This window comes from Acomys russatus, chromosome 11 (genome assembly GCF_903995435.1).
Source record: "Acomys russatus chromosome 11, mAcoRus1.1, whole genome shotgun sequence".
Lineage (NCBI taxonomy): Eukaryota > Metazoa > Chordata > Mammalia > Rodentia > Muridae > Acomys > Acomys russatus.
The window spans coordinates 6,825,455-6,850,946 of NC_067147.1; the positions used below are offsets into that span (position 1 = coordinate 6,825,455).

General features: G+C 44.7%; 1 protein-coding gene across 1 annotated transcript in view; it reads left to right on the plus strand.

The window, feature by feature from the left end:
- Mgat4a (alpha-1,3-mannosyl-glycoprotein 4-beta-N-acetylglucosaminyltransferase A) overlaps window positions 1–25,492 on the plus strand; it is a 94,292-nt gene that overhangs the window by 29,680 nt on the left and 39,120 nt on the right. The window contains exons 2-4 of the mRNA XM_051152772.1: window positions 4,515–4,682; window positions 7,550–7,690; window positions 19,579–19,712. Of these exons, the coding sequence (XP_051008729.1) occupies window positions 4,515–4,682; window positions 7,550–7,690; window positions 19,579–19,712 (443 nt within the window). The remainder of the gene's footprint in view (window positions 1–4,514; window positions 4,683–7,549; window positions 7,691–19,578; window positions 19,713–25,492) is intronic.

Genomic DNA, 25,492 nt, shown 5'->3' on the forward strand with positions numbered 1-25,492 from the left:
AGTGCTGAGATTAAAGGCTTGTGTCACCACACTTGCCTGGAAATACCTTCTTAGTTTTGTCTCTTAATCTCACTCGAGAGCCATTCTGGATGCTCTATGCATTTTGCCCTCTGGACTCCAGTCTTAGTCTTGGGCGTTTCCGTAACCTTTGTCTGCGATGACCAGTCCACATCATTTGAAGCGCATGCTATGTGCTTCATACATTGTCTCGGCTTCCTAGAGCCTGCTGTTTCCTGTGGGAAGGAGTAAGCTTTGTCACAAGTGGGAGCAGTCTTGGTGGGCTTTATCCTTGGGCACCCCATGAATAGCTTGTGACAGACTGAGTGGAGCCATCTTGGGTTTGAAATTTTGGAAACAGACCTGGGAACCCCACCTGGTCTATTGTCTTTCTAATGGACCCTCACCGGGAGAAGGAGCCGGTCCTTCCCACGTGACTGAGGGAGTTGGGGAAGGGAGAAAAACAAAGTCGGCTACAGGGAGAGCGTACAGGAGCAGCAGACAAGCTAGATCAGCACGCCGGCCAGAGAGACACCTAAGGATCCGTCCCATAGAACGGCTACCGGAAGGTTCACTCTTTCGTCCCTTTAACCTTTTTCCTTCTTTTATAAGCTAGTTGGGTTGCATAATAAAGTTTAATTGCTAAAAAACAGAGTCAACAGTTTCCTTCAGATTAGATTGAGATTACATGGGTCTTGGCAAGAGCCCTGCGTCTCCTCAGGAGGTCCCGGACCTGTTACAGCTGATGAGAGCTGTGGCCTCTCCCTTAAGGGTTGGCTGCCAAGTTTCTCCACTCTAAAATTAGCATTTTCCTGTGTAAAATGAGTGCTTGGTGGGGAGACACTTTGAGATGATGTAAATACCTCATTCCTTCCCAGGTTTGTACCTGGGAGTTACAGCATCCATGCTCCTTTCTGGCCTGAATCAGTTACGGCTGAAATGACTACAGAGCAGTAACTGCTGTGGCCATCCGCCTCCTGTTGCAACTGGTGTTCTACTGTAACGTGCTCTGCCCCTCGTCTGAGAGTTATGCTTTATTATTGGCATGAACTCATAGGTTCTAAGTTTATCCAGTGGGCTATAATCTAGTACCATCAGTAGTTTAGTTTTGTTATTTAAATCACCCTATGTAGCTAGTGAGTGTTTCTCATGTAGCTTTGTGCCCTTTTGTCAACGTCCTGTCATTTTGTCTTTCAGAAACTAAAAACCCCAAAACAATTATTGTTGTGGGTTTGTGTTGGCAGTGCAGAGGCCAGCTGGTCTGTGGAAGCCAGCGGGACAACTTTGTGGGGTTGGCTCTTTCCTTCCACCCTTACATGGATTCTGGGACTCGAACTTGGGTCTCTGGGATTGTACAGCAAGCGCCTTTATCCACTAAGCCACACCACTCGCTTTTTTTTTTTTTTTTTTTTTTTTTTTTTTTACCTTTTAATATTATTACTTTGAAGTTATTTTTCTCCAATGAGTTCTAGTTCTTTTTTTAGTGGCGAATAGCATTCAAAAGCCAGTGCTTAGGCTGTGCCTGGGTTAAGGGAGGGACATTATCCGCTGTGTGGAGAGTTAGTTAGCCCGCTTGCTGACCCGGGCGACGCTGAGGCCGATCCTGCTTGTCCACAGTCTCAGACTCAGCGGCCATACACTTAACTCCCGCGCCCTAGCATAGGCTCTCAACTCAGACCATGCTCTCTGTATTGTTTTCTGGATGCTTTAAAAAGTGCTGCTGTTGGTAGATAAATTTTAGGGTGCCCTAAGCCTTCCTTCCCAGTAGTCGTTCTGTAAAATGCTGACTTGGGTTTGTCACTTAGGTTAGGGGAGAGTTTCTGTACAAGACCGGGTCTTTCCAGTCAGGAATAAGAGGCGACTTCTATCTTTACCTCCCAAATGACGTCAGTCATTTTTTTGTTCATAAAGCCCGTCTCCTGTGATAACCATTGCAGCATGTTCTTAGCTCTCTGTTTCTGAGCTGGGGTCTTGCTCTGTTGCCAGGTTGGTATTGAACTCGTGGCCTCCACTGAACCTCCTGCATCAGTCTTCTGAGGAGCTGGGACCTCGGCTCCCACCACCACGCCCAGCTCTTTCTAGTCGTTTTGCATTTATTTCATTTACACAGAGAAGTGCCTCACCCACATCCTGAACTCCCTTAAAAGTCTTTCCTGGTCGCAGTTCTCTGATTTCTGTCCTTCCTACATCAGGCCTGGGAGGGGACCCAGCCGCTTACCTGGCTTTGCTTCTCACTGTCAGGGAAGCAGGCGTTGTGCCAGCGCCAGCTAATTACGCGGCCACAGACTTGTTGAGAGTTGGCTGTGTGTACCTGAATGAGGGGCGGTGAGCAGCGCTTTCCCAGGGCTTCAGCGCCAGGCTTACATGTGTCTCCCGTCCCTTCAGACAGGCCTTCACTCTGTGGTAGAGCGCTCACATTCTCATGCTCACCGAAAGCAAGATCAGTAGGGGTTCTGTTGTCCAACAAGCGGGAACTGTTGTGTTGTGATTTTTCAATTCTGGTGCAGTGAGTATTGACTTGTGAAATATTGACCTTAATTATGTATCTGTTTTTGTAGTTCTTTTAGGTTTTCTTTCTTTCTTTCTTTCTTTCTTTCTTTCTTTTTTTTTAATTTTTCGAGACAGGGTTTCTCTGTGTAGCCTTGACTATCCTGGACTTGCTTTGTAGACCAGGCTGGCCTCGAACTCACAGCGATCCTCCTGCCTCTGCCTCCCAAGTGCTGGGATTAAAGGCGTGCGCCACCACTGCCTGGCTTTTTTTTTTTTTTTTTTTTTTTTTTTTAAGAATCATACTTAAGTTTTGAAAGCATTTGTACAGATATTTTTAAATTTTAATTAAGAAAAAATTTTGAGGATTTTATACATGAGTACTGTGTATCCCTTTTCACCCTCCCACCTCCTGTGTTCCTCCTGTGTCTTCCTCAACTTCCTCTAAAATCCATGCGCTCTAGTGTAACTAAAGTTACAGTAACCTCCTGTGTCTTCCTCAACTTCCTCTAAAATCCATGCGCTCTAGTGTCACTAAAGTTACAGTAATATAACTATTACTGTTGCATATATCATACACATGTGTATGTGCATGGGCACACAGCGGGCAGAGTCCATTCAGTGCAGCTCATATGGAAATTTTCAGGCGTCTCTGCGACCATCATGGCCATCAGGATAGCTATCTGACGGAGGCGAGAAGGCGGCTTAGCTCAACAGGACTCAGTAGCTGGTGCTGGTACAGACTCCGAGCGTCTGACCTCAAATGGTTTATTTTAGGCATATTTACCACACATAATTTGGCAAAAGTTTCCTGGTGATCGTTAACTCCGTCCTTGTGCACAACAAAGCTTGAGACACAACTACATCAAAACTCTTTGTAAAGTACAAGTGATGGCGAGGGGGTTATGGTGGCGGGCCCATGCCAAAGTGTGCCCCTTAGAAATTACGCCATGCAACACATCTGGTATAAAGGGGGCTTATTGGGGGGAAAGGGTAGAGGCATCGAGTGAGCATGAGGGGAGAGTGGAAACAGAGGGAGAAAAAGAGGGCGCCGAAGAAAGAAATGGGCAGAGAGGATGCTGGGAATGGGGAGGGGGCTTGTGTGGACGTGCTGGGTGGTCCTTTATTGGTCGTGACGTAAGCAATTGCTAGGTCCCCGAGGGCAGGCCAGCTGAATCGCCTGTATGCTAACAACATCTTCCTTAAAGATAGGGTCTATAGATGAACTGAGAGGACAAGCTCAAGAGAACAAGCAGGGTGGGGGTTGGGAGGGAGCCCAATGCTACAGATCGAGACAAACAGCCTCAAGATAGGAGGGTATATGGGAGGAACAGACATGGGCTGGCCACGCCGGAAAGGTCACCAGGCCATTACTCAAGTCCGCGCCCAGCTTCTGAGTGGGAAGCAGGTTATTCACTTCTCTCTCCCCTGGTGCTTCTGTGGGAGCACAGGGACCTACGTGTGCTTCTAATTCCGTGTGTTTAGGGATTGGATAACCTGCCACGGAGTTCATCCTCGTCCTCCCTCCCCAGTCACAGCCTGCCTGTCTTTATCTAGCATGTAGGGCCCTTGTGAAACTTCCCCGTACACATCGGTCTGTCAACTGGTGGCCGAGTTAGGTAGGTCTCTCTCATTTGGACAGCCACTTTGTTGAGAGTTCATGGGCGCAAGCCTCCTTGTCACGTCCAGAAGGCATTGGCAGCAGGCTCTGGGGCCCTCTGGCTCTAACGATCTGACCCCCTTTCTGTGTCCTTTGCCCTTTGCGTTTGACCAGTTGTGAGTCTGTAATAGTTCCCTTCTGTTGGAAAAAGAAGCTTCTCTGAGGAGGAGTGAGAACTACTGTTACCTTTGGGAAGGAGGCTAACCATTTCAACACTGGTTTAGGGAAACGGCAGCGCCAGGTTCTGCTCCAGCTCGGTGCTCGCCTGCTACCTCAAGCCGGAGCGGTGTAATTTTTTTTTTTTTTTTTTAAAGACATACACTAAAAGACAAATCATGCTAAGGACGTTTCTGGTTTGTTTTGCTTCTAGAAAAACTAATAGCGTATCAACGAGAATTTCTTGCGCTGAAAGAACGTCTTCGAATAGCGGAACACAGGATATCTCAGCGCTCTTCTGAGTTGAACACCATTGTCCAGCAGTTTCGCCGAGTTGGCGCAGAAACGAATGGAAGTAAAGCTGCCCTGAGTACATTTTCAGGTACTGAGCAAGGAGCGCACGCACGCTCACGGAGTGCGGCTCGGGAGGCCTGCCAACGGTTTGCCAGCTAGCACGCATCATCCTTTTAAGAAAGAAAAACCAGCTGGGCGTGGTGGCGCACGCCTTTAATCCCAGCACTCGGGAGGCAGAGGCAGGCTGATCACTGTGAGTTCGAAGCCAGCCTGGTCTACAAAGTGAGTCCAGGATGGCCAAGGCTACACAGAGAAACACTGTCTCGAAAAACAAAAAAAAAAAAAAAAAAAAAAAAAAAAAAAAAAAAAAGAAAGAAAGAAAGAAAGAAAAACCACACAAAACTTGCTGTTCTGGTAGATTATAAATGCATCTTTGTTAGTTGCTGAACTTAGTTTTGATAGAACGCTGTTGTGTTTCAGTTTTGTACATTTTATCAGCACTAATGAAGAACCTGTATCTTTTGAAAGCGTACATATGAGATTAAATTTTAACTTTTGGGCCAGCAAGATGGCTCACTGGGTAAAAGCAGCTTGAGGCCAAGCCTAGTGACTCAGGTTCAATTCCAGGTCCTGCATGGTATATAGAGTGAGTCCTTTCCTACACACATAGATGTTTAAAAATAAATAAATTTTAGCATTTATTTCAGCCTGCATGTGATAATAACCAATGTCGGACCTTAGATGGCCTCTGGGGAAATCTCTGAGCTGCTCAAGCAATCCTTGCTCTTGCGTCTGAATGCCAACAAGGAGGGAACCTGGTTGATAGTCGCACTTGGGGAGCATGGGACAGAGCCTCCCTTCTCTGGGGACTCTGGCCAGGCAGAGGCATCTCTTCTCTCTTTCGGGGCTTTGGGGCTTCTGTTCTGACGGTCCAGTTGCTCACTGTTTTTGCCAGTGCCCCAGGCTCGAGTGCTCCTTCCAGGCAGGAGTTTTAGAATCAGCTTTGCGTTCTCTGGACAGATCAAGACAGATGTCTTTCAGCTTGATGTCAACACCGACCTCATTTTTTTTTTTTTAAGGTTTGTGTTTCTCCTTTTCCTCCTGTCACTATAAGTATACAATTACAGAATGATATAGCTAAAGAAATTACACTCTGATTTCTATTAACGTGTTTTGTTTCCCTTTAGTCTTTTTCTTTTCTTTTTTTTTTTTTAATTTTGGAAATTATACTATTGAGCATTTTTACTTTTTTTTTTTTTTTTTTTTTAGGCAGTGCCTTTCTCTTGTAGCTCCGGCTGTCCTGGAACTTGCTATGTAGACCAGGCTGGCCTCAAACTCACAAAGATACACCTGCCTCAGCCTCCAGAGTATTGGGATAAAAGGCACACACCACAATGTCTGGAATCATTATTTTTCAAAATACTACTTACATTAAATTTTATCTTAATGGGATAAGATCTTAACCATGGCACAGGCTGGTCAAGTAGTAACTGTGTAGTCCAGGCTCAGACTTCAATCCTCCTGCCTCAGCCTCCTGAGTGCTTAGGATACAAGTGTGTTCTCATCACATTGGCTAAAATACTTTGATAGCTAATATGCTAACAATAAACCAAGCCAATTAAGCCTTTCCTTTCCCAATTAGCAAATGAATGTTTTCCTGGGTCGTTTTCCTCCTCCAAATCATAGCTCTGCGGGACATTTCTGTGTACCAATTGGTTGCATTCCTGGCAGGCCCTGCGATCTTCATTAGATTTTGTCTTGATGGCCGGTGATTTTCAAACACTTGGCACCACTCCTGGAACAAGACAGAAAGCAAATAATTATTTGTTGACGGCGGAAGAGCTAAAATCATCCAGAGGAAATGCCCGAGTCTCAGGACAGGGCTGTTGTAGGGCATTGGTTCTGCCGTCTAAACAGTTATCCTGTCATCCGAGCTGCTGCTTAATGCTGGGCAGGAGTAGGCTGTTGCTTTCTGATTCTTTACACGTGAGATTCCTCCTAAATTTCATGTATAACATAGATTTTTGTGGGTTTGAAATGGGTGTTTTTGTCTGCTTGTGTGTCTGTGTACCACATATGAGCAGTGTCCAAGGAAGCCGGAGGAGGGTGTCAGGTCTCCTGGGACTGGAGTTACCGTCCTCTGGAAGAGCAGCCAGTACTTTTCACCACTGAGCCATCTTTCCAGCCTTCTTAAAAAGCCCTGGCTGCTCAGGACTCAGTTTATAGACCAGGCTGGCCTTGAACTCACAGAAATCCGCCTGCCTCTCCCTCCGGAATGCTGCGATTAAAGGCGTGAGCCACCATGTCTGGGATCTCCTGTCATAATTTTAGTGGCATTGTGGCCACAGGTCCTTAATGCTAACTTTCTAGCTTAGGAGGTGAAATTTTAGATTGATGAAAATGTAAAGCAATGTTGTCTAGTTAACAGGAGCATTTGCTCCACAGGCTGCTCGGTGAGTCATGGGTTCCTCCAGGTGAACTGAAACCACTTGAAGATTGACACAGGCTGAGCACTCTCAACTAATACTCTTTAAACTTTTTCACTGAATATTTTAGAGAAATATATCTTCTCTATAAAAGTTTGATGAAATGCTAATATATATAAAAAATGAAAGTTAGACAGGAATCATAGCACATGCCTGGGATGGAAGAACATGGCTTCCTAGAAGATTTGAGGCCAATGTGGGCTGTGTGTCAACAACCAGTCTTTAAAAAAAAAACCAAAATTCAGGAAAGTGAAATTCACTGGTGGCCGCATGCTTGCTGTTGACTTCCTATGTAGCTGACACATTTAGAGCCTGCTTGGTTTTAATTCTCGTAAGCATTCTCAGCTAGTTTTCAAGAGAGAATCAGCAGTGACTTCTGTAAGGTAAGGGCTTCTCCCCACTTAATTGTCAGCAGCGACTCCTGTAAGGTAAGGGCTTCTCCCCACTTAATTGTCTTTTTGTGTTTCAGATAATACCATAAAGCTACTAAAAGAGTTGACGAGCAAAAAATCCCTTCAAGTGCCGAGTATTTATTATCATTTGCCTCATTTACTGCAAAATGAAGGAAGCCTTCAGCCAGCCGTGCAGATCGGCAGCGGAAGAACAGGAGGTGCGTTCGTTCACTGTGTGTCTGTCATCTGAACTGTGATATGGCGGGTCCTGTTAACCACTGGAAAGAAATCTAGCAGGACAGAGGGTTAAATATATATATGCACACACATATGTGCGTGCACACATCCATACATATACACACACACACACACACACACACACACACACACACACACACACATATATATATACATACACACACACACACACACACACACACACACACATATATATATATACATACACACACACACACACACACACACACACACACACACACACACACACATATATATATATATATAGATGTGTGCCATGCTTCCTAGTTTGAATTTCATTTTTTTTAAAGATTTATTTATTTATTATTATGTATACAATGCTCTGCCTGCATGCACACCTATAGGCCAGAGGAGAGCATCAGATCACATTGTAGATGGTTGTGAGCCACCATGTGGTTGCTGGGAATTGAACTCATGACCTCTGGGAGAGCAGTCAGTGCTCTTAACCTCTGAGCCACATCTCCAGCCCCTTGAATTTCATTTTTGTGTTAATGTTTTTTAGATTTATTTTATGTGTATAGCTATGTCCCATGTGATACCAGAAGTGTTGCCCTCAGAAGTTAGTCAGAAGAGGGCACTGGGTCCCCTGGACTGAGATTACAAATGGTTGTTAGCTACCGTGTGGGCACCGGGGATGGAACCCAGCTCCTCTGCAGGAGCAGCATGTGCTCTTTGCGGCTGATCTACCTCTCCAGCCCCTGTGTGTTACTGCTTTGGAAAAGTTGACTTAGTTGGCCTTTCCTTTTCATATTTCTGGTGTTTGCACTCAGGGCCTATGCATGCTAGACCAGCATTCCTACACTGAGCTGTACTCATGGCTTTGGGGGATTTTGAGTCATGGGAATCTTACATATATTCCTCTTTAGGGTCCTGTTTTCTCCTGTCTTTGAGCTGTTAGCATAAGGCTCTGCATCCATCTTGCTTTGGTTCTTCTGTCTTTTCTGTCTTATAAATAATTTACAGTAATATATGCTTTTCCTATGGAGGTTGTAGCTTCTAAGTTGCCCATTCAGATCTACTTTAAAAATTTTTTTCTTTATTGATTCAAGTTTTATTTATTTATTTATTTGATCAGTATTTATTGAGGCCAGGCATCCTTCCTTCAGGGCTGGGTAGGTAAATACTAACATGATGTATAAGACACTCTTAACTACTCTCTTTAGAACCTCAATTGTTAATTATTTTTAAAAGCCAGCATTGATATCTCCCTTTAATAGTCACTCTTTGGGTATAGTTCCACAGCCAATTTAGACTGTATTCTCATTAATGAGACTGTATTAATTCTCAAATTAGTAAGTGAAAAGAAAATAGTGTTTTAAAATCTTGTCACACTTGGGAGGCAGAAGCGGGTGGCTCTCCATGCGTTCCAGGCTGGCCAGGTCTACACAGTGAGAGGTTGTCCCCCTCAACCAGCTCCCTCCCCCAAGTCATTTGAAACTTTGACACTCTCTAGTAGGTTGTTACTTAGTAACCTCTTCTGGTTTGATGACCCACACTCTATCTTTCCTTTAAAGGTATTTCTTTTGTTTCATTCCTTTTATCCATTATAAACATTTCAAGATCTTGGCCAACTAGTTTTTAAGGAGTCCACACTCTTATAAAGTGCATGCTGTTCTTGAACCGTAGAAAAAGCAGGCAGCTTGGAATATGGGGAAAACCCATATTTAACTTAAAAACAAAACCTCTTTTTCCTAAATCCTTATACAAGTGGTTCTTGGTGGTTCTAGAGCTAAGAACCCCTAGGACATCCTTTAAAAAAAAAAAACATTGACTTCTGCTTAGAAAAACATATATAGATAATTTATTATGCGCACGATTTTTGAAATTCATGTTTTGAGGAAGCCCAGAACCTCTGTAGGGACTTTGCATTGAAAATAGCCACCGTCTAGACCTGCAGAGAGATTCTGCTTGCTAGAATGTTTGTTCTTCACTGGTCAGGCTGACTACACATCACCAGCAAAGCCTCCTCAGGTGTGGGCCAGGAGGGCCACTCCAGGAGGTCACTGTCCAAAGAGACAGGCCAGGAATCTCAAGCCCAGAAACTGCTCTCCCACATGGCGCCACTCAGTCCTCCCTCCCACGCACTCATGGAGGCGGGTGAGGTAGCCAGGCACAGCAAACACAAGTGGCAAAGCAGTGGCATCTACAAGTGCGACATGCCCGGCAATGAGAAGGCCGGTAACTTGGTGATCTATAAAACTGAGCCGGCAGAGCAAATGGTGTGATTATTTTAGAGGGAAGAGAAAGGAAATCACACCCATAAAGCAGTACCCAACTGTTAGAAAAGATCAATTAGGACGTTTGTTTGCTTTTCATGCTCGAAGTTGAAATTCTCAGATGCACCAACTAAGGGTTGGTCCAGTAACTTGGGTCTGGAGACGTAGGTACTCGTGAGTACTCAGGAGGCTGAGGTGGGAAACTCCTGAGGCCAAGACCAGCCTGAGCATCTTAGAAGAGACTCTGCCTCAAAGTAAAAGTGAAGGGAGAGCTGGGGTGGCTTAGCGGCCGAGCACTTGCCCTGGGTTTCACCCTAGTTCTCTTAGTTATCACTGGAGACAGGGTGGGCGTAGGTGGGTTTGGAGGGCCGTGGAGACTTTTCCAGCACGTTAGGAGAGGGCGTAGGGACTGACCTCGGCTGGGCTTGAGAGACTGGCTGTGGAGAGTTCTGAGATTCCAGATGGAGGAACAACAGGTGGTGGGTGCTGTTTCCTGAAAACCCAGGAGAGCACAATTTGTTCTGCAGCACTGCTCTTTACGATTTATTTTTATTGTCTTTATGTGGTGTATGTGTCTGTGTGGCGGTATGTGCATGTGAGTGTGGTGCCCGGGGAGGTCAGAAGTGTCAGATGCCCTGAGTTATAAGCCATTGTGAGCCACCCGATGTGGGTGCTGGGAACCTGGGAACCAAACTCAGATCCTCTGCAAACCAGTACTCGGTATTAACTATTGAGCTATCGCCTGAGCTTGCAGCATTGGTTTTTCAAGAGAAGAGACTCTGCTAAATTTGGACAAGTTAAGCTTTGAGGAAGCTTTGAGGTGCTGCAGTAGGGAGACGTCAACCAGGCCGTTAGATATTTAGATCTGGGACTCAGAGGGGAAGTCCACCATAGTTTAATTCTGTGAGTCATCACTCAAGAATAAGTGGCCTGCCGCAACAGCCCAGGGCTCAGGACCCAGCCTTGGAGGCTTTCCAGCAGCCAGTGCCCAGTGAAAGAGGAAGACAGAAGAGGGAGGAGCAATTGACCAGCATGGCTTCTCAAGAAACCAAGAAGGGCAGTGGATGCCGAAAGCAGCACACGGCTTAGTGATAACTGAACGTAGACTGAGTCACCCTTTCCAGTTAATTAAGGGAAGTGTGAGTCTCTCTCTGGGCAGGTCATACAGAAGGCTTACAAATGTTTCAGGCTGACTGAGAATACAGAGTCCACATGTTAGTAGCAAGCTCTGAACTATGTTAAATGCCACATAGGTGTGTTTGTATCTGATTTCAAGACAACTCTGGCTCATTTCAGGGTAAAGGAGTAACATAAGTCTATTTATAATTAGCATGACATGACATAGTTAGATGTATATTTTTAATCCGAGTCTCTATGTAGAAGATAACTTTCTCTGAAGCATTAACTCTATTTGTTAATTTCATTTCTCTCCTGAGCACTCAGTGCTAAGGGAATGCTTGAGTCAAGGAATAGAAATGGTTAATGGTGTGCACCTGTTGAGTTAGATAGTGTCTGAGCTGACGCACAGATCCTACTATCTGGAATAAATGCAGTAATAAATCTGACTGTAAAAGAGCATTAGCACCCCATTCTAATGCATGGAGATCAAAGTCCTCCTATCAAAGCTGTGAGAGACTAACAGGTACCAACGCATACAATGAGAAAGAACATAAGGGCTCACTGCGGAACTTGTGCAATAGTTAAGTAGCTTTTTACAGGACCCATATTAAGTACTTTTTATATCCCCTGTAATCTCTGAGTGTAGAATAGCAAAAGGTGCAATAACAGGGTCAGAGTTCATAAGAGGCAGAGGATGCAGGTGCCAGGCCTGAGTGCCTTCTTTTGATGAAGCATCTGACACAGGCTGGAGATGTTGACGGCTGACGGGGTTGGTGACAGTCTCTGCCTTCAAGCTGGAGGGAGTGTCCTGGCACAATCCATTGGTCTGGCATCCATACAGGTGGACCAGTGTGTTGGCTCTGTTTCTTAACAATTAAACTTTATTATACAACCCAGCTAGTTTACACAAGAGAGAAAAAAGGTTAAAGGGAAACAAGAGTGAACCTTCCGGTATCTGTTCCATGGGACGGGTCCCTAGGTGTCTCTGGCCTGTTTGCTGATCCTTTTCCCGATCTCCACGATCCATGTGGGCTCAAGCCCAGTCTGAACCTGCTGCTCTCTCTGTCCTCTCTGCCTGCCTGTCTCTCACGTGCAAGGGGCAGTCTCCCTCTCCCATTGAGGGTCGATTAGAAATAAAATAGTCCAGGATGGCCCCACCCAGTCTATCTCAAGGTTAATCTCAGGGAGTTTCTAAGGGCAAAGCCCACCAAGACTGCTTTCACCTGTGACAAAGCTTACAATCCTTCCCACACCAGTGGCCTGTGGAGACATGCAAACCAAGCTTCTCCTGGAATGATGCATCCGGTTCCTTTTCTTGTCATTTCTGTTTATTGGGGCTTTTTTATCTTGATAGAGCTATAAGGCATGGATTACCATATGATTAGGAGATGGAATCTATAATCTACATGTCTGTGCTCTGAAAGGTCTGATGAGCTTGTTTCACAATCGCCTGTCCCTGTGGACTATGGGGATTGCCAGTGGAGTGTAAACATTAAATGTTTTAAACATCAATTTTTAAAATCTTTTTAAGTACAAACAGTAAACAATTTCTAAAACCCTTGGCATACCCAAATTGTATTTTTTTTGTTTTTTGAGACAGGGTTTCTCTGTGTAGCCTTGGTTGTCCTGGACTCGCTTTGTAGACCAGGCTGGCCTCGTACTCACAGCGATCCGCCTGCCTCCGCCTCCCGAGTGCTGGGATTAAAGGCGTGCGCCACCACGCCCGGCTCCCAAATTGTAAAATAGTAAAATAAGTGCTGTATCCTGTCTTTGAAAGGATCAGACAAAGGCACAAATAGAGGAGACTGGATGGCTCTGCTGAGCCACCTGTCTTTAGACTTTAAAAAGCAGTGACTACTGCTGTCAGCTCAGCCCACAGTGCAGAGGTTTCCTGCGCAGGGAAAGACTCTTTATGACCACCAGGGATCAAAGCAGCCTGGCCTGAGGCTGGGCCATCCGTGAAAGCAAGTGCTGCTGTGGAAAGCCGTGGCCTAATCCTGTAATTATCTATTCTCTGGGATCGTAAGAGAAGACATCATGCTAATCTGTAGCATGAAAGATATTGGATAGGAGATTTTAATTTCTTGAACCCAGAAAGCTTTGTTGTTAGAGTCAAACCCGGCAGCTCCCAGTGGAGCCTGGGTAGCTGGGCTGCCTGTGACCTGATAGCGCAGTAATCACAGAGCCCTAGGTAGACATCGTCCTGGGGTGGGGGTGGGGGGGCAGGACTAGGCTGGTTCTAGAGCCTTAACTTAGCTGTAGATATTGTTAAAGACAAATCCAATTGACATGTTAGAGAAGTTTTTGATAGGTTTAGCAGTGTTTATTTATAGAATAAAAATGAATATCCTTAGGGGTGTGTACTTAAAGGCAGTTATTGATTAGTAGGCTTGACTTAAAATTTTTGAGATGGGGGATGGAGAGCAGCAGCCCTCAACCTGTGCTTTCAAGGGCCCCCTTCCCCCCTTAGCTGTAGAAACTGAGGGGATCTAGTTAAGCAGTAGTCCTTCAAGGCCCCTCCCATCCTATGTGGCTCCATGTTGAAGTGGCATATGTAGCGTTATCAAAATAAATAAGCCTCTGATTTTGGCCTTGCTTCCCACCAGTCCTGTCTGTATTAGCTACTCAGAGCTTTTTGGGTCTGGAGGGGTGGGGGTTGGGGGGGGGGTGCGGGGTGCAGTCCTTTCAGGCCTAGGGAATTAGATTAGTCCAGGCACTTCACTTCTCTCTCTCTCTCTCTCTCTCTCCCTTGGTACAATGACCCGGTTCTGGAGGGGGCTTGTTTGCACTTCCCATGCTAAAAGTGTATTAATGTTTTGGGGCCCAGAACAATGGCAGTAAATCTCATGAGTGTCTTTGAGTTTCTGTTTACATTATTTTTAAAGGTTTCAGGGAGCGGCTTATGATCGGGTGTTGTGGGGGCAGGGAGGGGCGGGCAGTTGGAATTCTGGTACTTTGTTGCCTCCCTCTTGCATTAGATTTCTTCCCCTAGGTTAACCTCTTTCCCCATACATTATACCCTCTTCCCAGCTGTCATTTTTAGGCTTTTGTACGGCGTGGGGTGGGGGGATGACACACACACTTGAGGCTGCAACAAAGGAAGGAGGGGCTGAGGGCTCCAGAGCATACATGAGCTTCTGTTGTCGTTTGTTAATGTCTGTCTAACCAGGCTGTAAATAAAATACGCAGCAGGAGGCATGTCTCTACCTCCATAAGATCCTCCATTTCTTAGTGTTTATTTCTATCCTTTTTCATGTATCTGTATCTAAGGCTGTCTGGTCCAGCAGTTAGGGGCTGACTGTATGTAAAATGGAAATTGTATCTGAACTTTTTTGGGAACCATATGAAGTCCATATGAGCTCAACTGCCCAACTTAGAACTCCAAGGCCTCTTCTGAATAAGCCCTCTCTTTATAAGAAAGTAAAATATCATCCATATGGTGAACAAGATAAATGTCAGAATAAACTTTATAGATGTGTAAGATAGCAATATCCAAAAAGTTCTAACATAGGATATATATACATATTATATAATGTATTATATATAATATATTATATTAATATGTAATGTAATATATAATATATATTAATATGAAAAATAAGATGCCAGGCAACAGATATGTTACGAAGAAGTTTATTATAGAAGCATGGGAGAGCAGGGAGGGGGGCGAGGAGGGAGAGGGAAAGAGAGAGAAACAGCAAGAGAGAGGGAGCCGAGGTGGGGTTTCCCTTTTTATGTTCTGGGCAGCTGGCCCCTCTAGTAGTGGGCAGGTGATGATGTCATAGGTTGCTAGGCAGACTGGGGACAACTAACTAACTATATATGTTATATATAATACCTTAAGGACAGATTTCTTATTAGGACCTTTAATAAGGTCTCTGAGAGTTAGGTGAAGTTAAGCAAAAGGCAAAGCGCTGACAGAAGGGTGCAGTGGAATGGTAAGAAGGAAATCCTGGAGACGCGACGACAATATTATCATGTTTGCAATGACAGAAGGTGATGGTAGCCCAGGCTGAAGGGTTCCCATGCCTTCTATAACGTCAGTTATCTCTCTAAGGTCTTGTAATATTCTCCATATGTCTGATTTTTTTTTTTTTTTTTTTAAGAACGAACAGATAGCTATTTCAATTTTGTTTGTTTGTTTGTTTGTTAAGGCCCTGACATGGGAGTAAGAGCAACTAAGCAAATTTCTGTTCTGAACGAACTTAAACCGTTTTGATAAGAGCTGTGCAATGATCTCAATTTCTCCAGTGAAATCAGAATCAATCACCCCAGGGACCATATTTATTTTCTGTATAGTGGTAGAACAGAGGTCCAGTCTCTGAAATATTTACATATTCTCTAAATGGTCTGTCTCAGTAATGACTGACATTTTCAAAGACCAGTCTGCTTAAAGTGATATCTTTTACCTCAGAGCTAGGAACTACCTTTTCCAACTATATCTGTCTGCTGAGCAATAAATTCCTCAAAAGGCTCCTCCGGGTTCTGTTACATATTAGCAACCCTCTAGTATCTGAACATCCCATAGATAAAAAGGACCGTCTGTCAGTAGATTCACCTTGTTCCATCCTGAGGGATATTTAGAAAATGTACACAAAGGTGTCGGTACCCAACAAAAACCATCTAGGTGCTGGCAGCACATGGCTTATCAACCTGTGCTGGTGGCAACAGGCAATTTCAACTCCAACTGCTCACCTGCCCTTTCCCAGCTGTGTGCTAGGGGCTCTGCAGCAGCACAGGTGAGGTCCTTCCCCAGGTCTGTGTTTGGGCGCCAGGATGCTAGAGACTCCCTTGAGCACACAGGGTGACCAGGGTTAGGTCGCAGCATCGCAGCATCTGCAAGTGACCAGCTGGTGGCTGGTGTTTCTCTCTATACGTTAACTCTTCATCTCTCAGGCTAGTGGCCTTGCGTTTTACACCTTAACTCTTAAGGAACAGGAAGGTAACTCTTCAGGCCCTTTGGCTTCTCTGCTGCCACTAAAAGCTCTCTAGCTGAGAACTTTTGTTGTTTAGCAACAGGAGGTCTTAATCAGGTGAGTGATGACTTGATGGCTTAGCAGGGAGCAGTGGTTTGCTGCAAGTTAGAGACCTAATTAGGAAGGCCCATAAAACACTCCTGGACCACTAATCACTTACTAAACTTCGAAGCACACATTTGGCAAACAAAGCAAGGAGATTTTTACGAACCTCACATACACGTGTACACATACAACCAATAGACAAAACGAGGGAGCACATACATACATACATATGAACAATATATACAGACAATTAGACATATAAACAGGCAGACAGACACATTTTTTGGATGAAACAGATGGCCTCAACAATTGTTTAATTCTTTCATGGGTTTACAACGGCTCTCTATGAATGGAAAAATTACTTCATTCAAAAATAGATACAATTGTTACGTAAAAAGAGAGTTACAGTTGGGTGGTGGTGGCGCACTCCTTTAACCCTAGCACTTGGGAGGCAGAGGAAGGTGGATCTCTGAGTTTGAGGCCAGCCTGGTCTACAAAGTCAAGGACAGCCAAAGCTACACAGAGAAATCCTGTCTTGAAAAAAAAAAAAAACAAAAACAAAAACAAAAAAAAGGGGGGTGGTTACAGTGGGACTATTGAACCTAATATCTAACTAGATAATGTTTAAAGCAGTGGTTTTATCTATATGCTCATTATGAGTTCAAGGCAGAGGTTTTTATCTTTTTCTTATTTCAAATGTATGCTGTGTGTTCAAAGAGTCTTTTATGTCAAGCTTTTTCTAAGAAACAGGTGTCTCTCTTACCTTGTATAAATAGCCATTTGTTCTTTGTTTTTGTATTCATATAGTCTTTCTTACCCCGTGTACACCTGGGCCATATCCTTGTACTAAACCTAGAATGAATGTATCTTCCTTGATTATTAATTTGTTTCAACCTTGTTTCCCTTTCTGGTTCAAATCAAGTGCTTGACATATGGAGGTCCACAGAACTCCTAGCAGTTATTGCTGTACTGCAGGAAGGTTTTTAAATTACTTGAATTAAGTCAGAAATTCTTTAAAGTCACCATCAGGGATTCTGAAGTCGTCAGTTCATTTAAGCAACACTATGACATGAAGGTACATCTTCAAAATAATCTGTAGGAAATTTGTCCAACAGAGTGAAGCAATGGTTCGTGAGGGTCTCTGCCATGCCAAATGGGAGACAAGCCTGGAAATGCAGTATAAAGCAATCTTGAGGCAAAATCCTTGGGGTCTTGCCTAAACCAGGCATGCACCCATGCGCCAGCCGTGCAAAACCGAGTGGGCTGCCTTCAGGAAGCTCACGTGCTCGCTTCTGCCAATCCAGCATGCCATTGCTCCCAGCAACCAAGCAATTGAAGGTTGGGCATGCAAAATTTAGATTCTACTTTTTTTCTTCTTGTTTAAAGGAAATAAGTTCTAGAATTTGGAGTGTGACTTCCCTGCTCACAGCCGCACAGTGCCGGTCTGCCCTGCTCAGTTTGTCATGTTCCGCTCGACCCCTGATTCTCTCCACGGAGGCTCACTCTGCCTTTGAGCCATTTTGTTCCTGCTGAGTCTTATGTCAGCATCATTGTGTCTCAGCATCCTGCTGCTTCCTCTTCTAGAATGTTCTTCCTCAGCTCTCATAGGCCTCATGAAGGCAAAGGCTGTATTTAAGGGTTACACCAGGTTATGTCTGACACCTGGAACAATACTGCCTTGTATTTAAAGGGTACACCAGGTTATGTCTGACACCTGGAACATACTGCCTTGTATTTAAAGGGTACACCAGGTTATGTCTGACACCTGGAACATACTGCCTTGTATTTAATGGGTGCAGGACAAGTAGAGTAAGTCTCTGAGGCATTGGCAATTGCTTATCTCTAAAGAGGGGGAGAGGGACCTTAGGGACAGTTCCTTCTACCAGGTGTTCCTGAGTGTTCCTACCTGCAGAACAGTGAAGGTCGAGCTTTCAGCTTTGGAATCCTAAGTATTTCTTAGCATCTCCAGTAAACGGTTCATGATTATGGTTCACTCTTGTTTGAGACAGGGACTCTTTGTAGCCTTGGCTTTTCTGGAACCAGGCTGGCCTTAAACTCAGAGATCTGATTGCCTTTACCTCCCGAGTGCTGGGACTGAAGGTGTGTGCCACCAACGCCTGGTTTAAGATCATTTTTAACATTTGCTGTGGTGTATATGTAGTACCTAGGATATTAATGCCTTAAGGCTTTAGATACAATTAAAAAAAAAAAAGACTTTGAAACACAGATCTGTGACAAGATATATGAAATCCCCCAAATCACTGAGCCAGATAAAATCATGTGGCAAAATGAGAAAAATGGGGGTCATGGTGCTGAACTCTCATTCATGGTTGCACCCAAAGAACCACCTATTTAAGATATGGCACATTAACTACAGTAAATAAGGTACTCTGTTTAAAGCTTGCTTGGTAGAGCACATTAACTACAGTAAATAAGGTACTCTGTTTAAAGCTTGCTTGGTAGAGTTGGTTCACAGGAGGCCTGCAGTCTAGAGGCCGTTGTGCGTGGTATGGGGTGAGCAGTCTAACTCTGCATGGATGATGTGGGTGACTGTCTTCATGGCAGCTGGTAGAGGTTTAAGGTGTGTCTGTTTTGTGTTCTCCCGCACAGTTCAGTTCGTTTTTCCAAACTGGGCTTAGCTAGGTTCATTTTTCAGGTGCCCACCTACTGTGTGTGTCTCCAAGAAGAAATCCACATAAACAAATGTGAAATTCACATTATGCCCAAATATTCCCTAGAGCATTAGCCATGCAGGAGTGAATTTGCATTCATAACAGGCAGTATAGAAACTGTAATTTTGGAACTCTGAGGTGCTGCACCCTGTAATTCACAAAAGCCCTCTGCCAGCTGAGGACCCGGCACCGCAAATATCCCCATTATCCTTACTCATGGCACTGGGACTCAAACTAGGAAGTTCACACTGAGGTTATATGGCCAATGAATGGAGCTATCACCATGCTCAGCTTCCTGTTCTAACTCAAGTTCCATTGCACGGCCATGTTTCCTCATTGCACGGCCGTGTTTCCTCACTGCACGGCCGTGTTTCCTCATTGCACGGCCGTGTTTCCTCATTGCACGGCCGTGTTTCCTCACTGCACGGCCGTGTTTCCTCAGCCTTCTCTGGCTGCTTGTTTTGTGGCTCGTCTGTGTTTCCTCAGCCTTCTCTGGCTGCTGGTCCCCACATTGCGTTTGCCTGGTGTTTCTTCAGTGTTCCTTAGGCTTCTGATAAGCAGCATGTCCATGCATAAGGTGTGTCAGTGTTTCTGAGCTTTGCTTTGGAGTAACAGATGCCTGCAGCTGGTTTGGCGTAGTCTTTTATTGTTATTACTTATTTGCTGTGGTGTTTGCACACACTCCTGCCCCTTTTATTTTTTTCCTTTCTAAAGTTGAGTCCCTCAGTTACTCCTATAAATTTGTCCATATTGTTATTATAAAGTATTTCTACATAATTGCTGTTTTTTTTTTTTCCAGTTTCTATAGTAATGGGAATTCCTACCGTGAAGAGAGAAGTTAAATCTTACCTCATAGAAACCCTTCATTCCCTTATTGACAATCTGTACCCGGAGGAGAAGCTGGACTGTGTTATCGTTGTCTTCATAGGAGAGGTAATTCCTTGTGATTCTTCTGCCACGTGTGACCCGAGAGCTGTGGCACTAGCCGGGCAGCTGTATGTGTTTCTATAAGCATTTAAACCAGCGGTTCCCAACCTGTGGGTGGTGACCCCACTGGAGGTCGCATATCAGACGGTTATGGACAAGTCATAACCGTGGGGAAAATGACAGTTACAGCCTAACAGTGAGATAGTTTTATGGTTGGGGGTCACTTCAGCGTGAAGAACTGTATTAACTACATATTAACTGCCTTAGGAAGGTTGAGAAGCGCTGCCCCAGGGGACCTATTGCCTTACTTTCCTGCTGGGCTTTAGAATGGGGAGGGCTGGGCAGGTGGCTAAGTGGCTTGGATGCGGTCCAGGGTCAGTCCTTAGAGTCCCCCTCACACAGGAGGAGCTTCTGGATGGAGTCCCACTGTCTCAGAGCTCTCTAATTCTTTTCAAATGAATGTGGTCTCAATGACAAAGAAAACATTATATACCACTAAAGTCAGTCACAGAAAAATCAAGTGAAGCTTGCCTGCTGTTCTTCATACAAATAGAACCATTAGTTTTTAAAAACTTAATTCTTGCTATGGCTTGTATACATTTATACCAGAGGGTCAGCCTGTATATGTTGCTGTATCTTTTTTTTTTTTTTTTTTTTTTTTTTTTTTTCTGGCTTCCAGATATTTTGTAGTCTGGTTTCAGATTTTTTTTTTTTTTTTTTTTTTTTTTTTTCTCGTCCATGGGTAAGTTTTTGTGTTCCTGCAGTGACCAGCAACAGCATTAACTATTTATGTAAGTGAAGCGATGTGCATCTGTACGGCTACAAACTGTATGGCATCCAAACACACTGAAATATTCACATGTGCCCAGCATGCACTGCGAAAATGGAGCCACTTGCTCTTCAACGGTCTTCGAAAGAGCTCGTTTCTCTTTTCCCAGGCAGTGTTAATCTGCACTGGTTTGCTGTTGTCAACTTGACAGAACCTACAGTCAACGGGAAAATGAATCCTCCTCAAGGAACTGCCTAGATCGTATTTGATCTGTGGCCGTATCTATGACAGACTGTCACGATGGACGATTGATGTGGGGTGGCCTATCCCACTGTGGGTGGAACCATCTCTATGCAGGTGGTCCTGGATCATATTGATCTGTGGCCATATCTGTGACAGGTGTCTTGATGGATATGGGGTGGCCCAGTCCTCTGTGGGTGGCACCATCCCTGTGCGGGTGGTCCTGGGTTGTACTAGAGAGCAACTATAGACTGTGACCTGGAAGCACAAGCAGATTAACCCTCCCTTGAGTTGATTTTGGTGAGAGTGGTTTCTTGCCCTTTTTTTTTTTTTTTTTTTTTTTTTTTTTTTCTTCTTCCATTTTTTCCAAGACAGGGTTTCTCTGTGTGGCCCTGGTTGTCTTGGAACTCACTCTGTAGTGGCCCTGGCTGTCTTGGAACTCACTCTGTAGACCAGACTGGCCTGAAACTCACAGATCCACCTGGCCCCATCTCCTCAGTGCTGGGATTAAAGTTGTGAGCCACCACGCTCAGCTGTCAGAATGGCTTTTTTGTTTGTTTTTGTGTTTTAATTGAAGCAATAGAAAAGCACACTAGAGCATTTTATTTTGCAGTTTGGTGGGTAAATAGTGACACTTTGGCTTTTGCCAATGTAGCTCAGTTTGGAGACTGTTAGATTGAAAAGCAATTCTTTGCTCTTATTTATTTAGATTTCTTTACTGTGTGGGGTTAAATGTTGGTTGGTGTGATTTCTGACTATTTATATTTATACTTGTTTTTATAAACTTTGCTTATTTTTTATGCTTCACCCCTTTGAAGTAGTTTGTCCAGTTATTTGTATTAACTTTATGATTTTATTTTCCTTTTAAGTAGCCTTTTTTTACACCTTAAGTAACCAACCCTGCCAATCACATGCGTCTGCTCCTGGAGCTGGGCACCTCTTCCTGGAAAGCAGCTGAGCAGTGGCTGTTCATACTGAAGTGCACTCGACTCTGCACACTGTGCTTCTAAAACCATATTCCAGTGTACACATTTGCAAATTCAGAAATATACATAAGCAGATTAACACTTACATCAAACTCTCCAATTATAAGAAAGAACTGTCTCTTGGAGTATACTCAAACTGTTACTAGCTGGCAAGTGCCTTGAGACTCAGGATTATGGGTGACACCATTTTCTGACAGATACATTTTTATAAAGGTAGAATTTATTTACAGTGAGAATATTAATTTCAATGGGGAAAAGCCTAAAACTAGATCATCTTTATACACTTGAGCACCAACTCCACGATGAGTGTATGTAGGCATCTGAGTCCATCTCGCCATCACCGTTCCTCTGCTCGCGAGGTGACATCGCCGTATTTATGGTGAGAGGATCTGTGCTCAGGGCTGCCATGTGCCACTCGAGGAGGTTGCTTTCTTTCTCCAGAGCCTCCACATCCTTCAGCTCGAGTGGCAGGCATGCTGTGGCCCCTATGTGCTCACCGTTGCGTCAGGGAAGCTCTGTGAGGTCGCTCACAGGTATCAGGCAGTGTGAGCAGTGCTCCCATCCCCGGAAGCCCTCTTGGACTGTAGTCTTTGTCTGCGCATCTCCTTAGAGTTACACTGCAGAAAGTCTGTCCTGAACGGAAGAATCAAACTGTTTTCACTGGACGCAGCCACTAGGCAACTTAAAACCAGTGCTGAGTCTGTTTGTTTCTCCATGGGTTAGGTAGACGCTTTCCCTACGTGTTCTGTAGCCCCAGGACCATCAGGCACTAAACAGGTCCGTGCCTGCGTGATGACATCATGTGATTGTCCAAGAGGGCAGTGTAGTGGTTTGAATAAGAATGGCCGTCGTAGGCTCACATGTTTGAATGCTTTATCACCAGGGAGTGGCATTATTTGAAAGGATTAGAAGGATTAAGAGGCGTGGCCCTGTTGGAGAAGGTGTGTCATTGGGGGTGGGCTTGAAGGTTTTACAATCCCATGTCAAACCCAGAGTCTTCAAAGCCGCTGCTCCAAGGTCGGCCTGCACGCCGCCATGCTCCCTGCCACGATGCTGATGGACTAGCCCTCTGAAGCTGTGAGCCCCCAGTTAGATGCTTTCTTTTATGGTAGCCGCCTTGGTCCTGGTGTCTCCTCACAGTGATAGAACAGTAACTAAGACAGGCAACTCTTAATTTGTCTAGAACGTAACTAAACCGGCCTTCTCAAGCTGCTGCTCTCCCAAGTGCCTCATGTGCTCATGGGAGTTCTCTGTGTGCCCTGTGCTCTGTACAGATCTGTGTGTTCTCCCTTCTGTGTGCATTGCGCCGAAGTCTGAACACTGCCTCTTTCTTTCCACTCCCTTCTTGCTCCATCCCAGCTCGTCATCTTCTGTGAAGCTACCTACCCCTGGCCTCCCATTTAAATTAGTGACAACACTAACAGGCGAATATCAGGAATTCCTAGAGAGGCGTGCATTACCTCTAGTTTAAGTGTATGAAGGGAGACTAGGGTGAAAGAATTCTGGAGATGTGGTACGTTTGTGCCTGCCTATAAACCCAGACCTCAGGAGGCTGAGGCAGTAGGATTGCTGGGAGTTCAAAGCTAGTCAGGGCTACCAAACAAAACAAAAACAAACCTGTTTCAAAACCAGAATACTGGAATGTGGAGAGTACATGTAGGTAACTGTGGGCTGTTGTCTTTTCTTCCATATGTCACTTTTTGTTCTTTGTATTCTTATTTATTTCTTATTTTTCTTTTTAAATTTTAAAGTGTTTATTCGTTTTTATTTTTAAAATTACTTTTGGGTTTTGAGATTGTAATGATGTCATTTCTTCTTGCCTCCTTCCAGTGCCACCCACCTGTGCACTCTATTTTTTTCATTCTTTCAAATTCGTAGACTCATTTTTTTATCAATTGTTATTATGTGTTATATAGTGGCTATATATGTGGTGTGTATAATCCTAAATACATAAAGCATATGCGTGTTTTCAGGGCTGACCATTTCTGTTGGGTAACACATTGGTGTGCTCTTCCCTGGGGAAGGCCATTTCTCCTGCTCTCAGCATGCCTTAGTGGCCTGCAGTTCTCTGCACAAGGTTGAGGCCGCCATGTGGGCTTCTCCATTCACTTCGGCATGTCCGTTGACGTCATCCTGGTTCAGCTCGTGCTTAGGCAGCTGGGCTGGCGAGGCTTTATGGGTGAAGCTTCTGACGTCCTTAGGAGACATGACCTCAGAGTAGCTCCCTGCTTCTCTGGGCATCTTTCCACACGTCTTCTGCAGCAAGCCCTGAGCCTCAGGTGCAGGAGTTGTGTTGTAGGTGGGCTGGGCGCCACAGTTCACAGTCCCGTGCAGTGATCGCTTGTGGCTCTCTGAAATGGTCTCCGTCTGTTGCAAAGAGACTTTCTGAGATGAGGGGTGAGGACTACACTTATCTGGCCAGACCCTAGAGAAAGATCAAAGCGTTTTTATGTGTATGGATGTTTCGCCTGCATCTATGTCTAGGTACCAAATGTAAGTCTTGTATGAGCGGAGGCCAGAAGAGGGAGTGGACACCCTAGGGCTGGAGTTAACAGATGGTTGTGACCTGCCGTGTGGGTGCTGGGAATTGAACCTGGGACCTCTGGAAGATCAGCCGATGCTCTCAACCCACTGATGCCCCTGTTTTTGGAGGGGAAGGACCAATAGATGTCTGTCTTTGGGAGGGTAACTGCTAGCTATGCTTTTATCCTGCAAACTCTGAGAAAGGGCTCAAGAGGAATGAATTCCAGTTGCTCTGGAGGGGTGTGTGAGTCAAGTATGGTTGGTCCTTTTTGAGTTTTTGTTTTTTAAACTTAAGAGTTCATTTATAGTATTTAGAGTTACCCTCTGACTTCCACATGCATGCCATGCATGGTTCCTCTCCCCAAGTCAGTAAACACATATTAAAAATGAAACAAAGGGGAGCTAGGCTCAGATAGACATTCTGTTGACAGGCTGTGTGTCACAGACAGCATTGTCTTGCGGTACTTTACTCCCTGCTCGGTGGCTCCCGGCTGTCATGTCCACCTTCCCACCCACAGCCGCACACATCGACCCCGGCCACCTTTCAGTAAGTCATTTTTTTCCAGCTGTTCTTCCAGGGTCTGTTTCTGCTGGTTGCAGCTAAGATCCTGTCTCATGGGACTCTATATCATTTCAAACAAAACCCAAAATACTTGAATTTGATAGACTGCCACCTACAGAACAGGTGGTTGGTGGCAGTCTCAGGGCCCTGCTGGTGGTCAGGCACTTGGTTGAGAGCACTAGAGGTGTTACTTGGATTTTGGAGGCTGTGTCAGGCAGACTGTGGTGACGTTGGTGCTAACTAATGATTGCCAAGGCTTCGGAACGGCAGCCCTAGGTCACATGTCACCCTCTCCTTCTGCGTTCGTGCAGTTTGTCTGGAAATATTCAAGGCCTTTGCTTAATCTTTAAGGTCCCAAATATAGAATTTGAAATGTTTTACAGTGACAGGACCAACTTAGCATGGTGTGTGTGTGTGTGTGTGTGTGTGTGTGTGTGTAGTTGGGGGGAGCACACACCACAGTCAGTGTAAAGTGCTGAGTGGCAAGAGCTCCCTGCCTCATGGTGTTCATAGAAGACCACAGGAGACAGTTTGCTTTTGACTTAGTCTTTTTACAGTTGTGTGTGTTTTTTTTTTTTTTTTTTTTTGTTTTTTGTTTTTTTTACATGAGGGTTTAGGAACCCTTTGTGTCTTCTTCAAACTCTGACATAAATTGCTTTAACAGTGCCAGTGGTCAGCCTGAGGGCAAGAACTGACAAATCAGGTC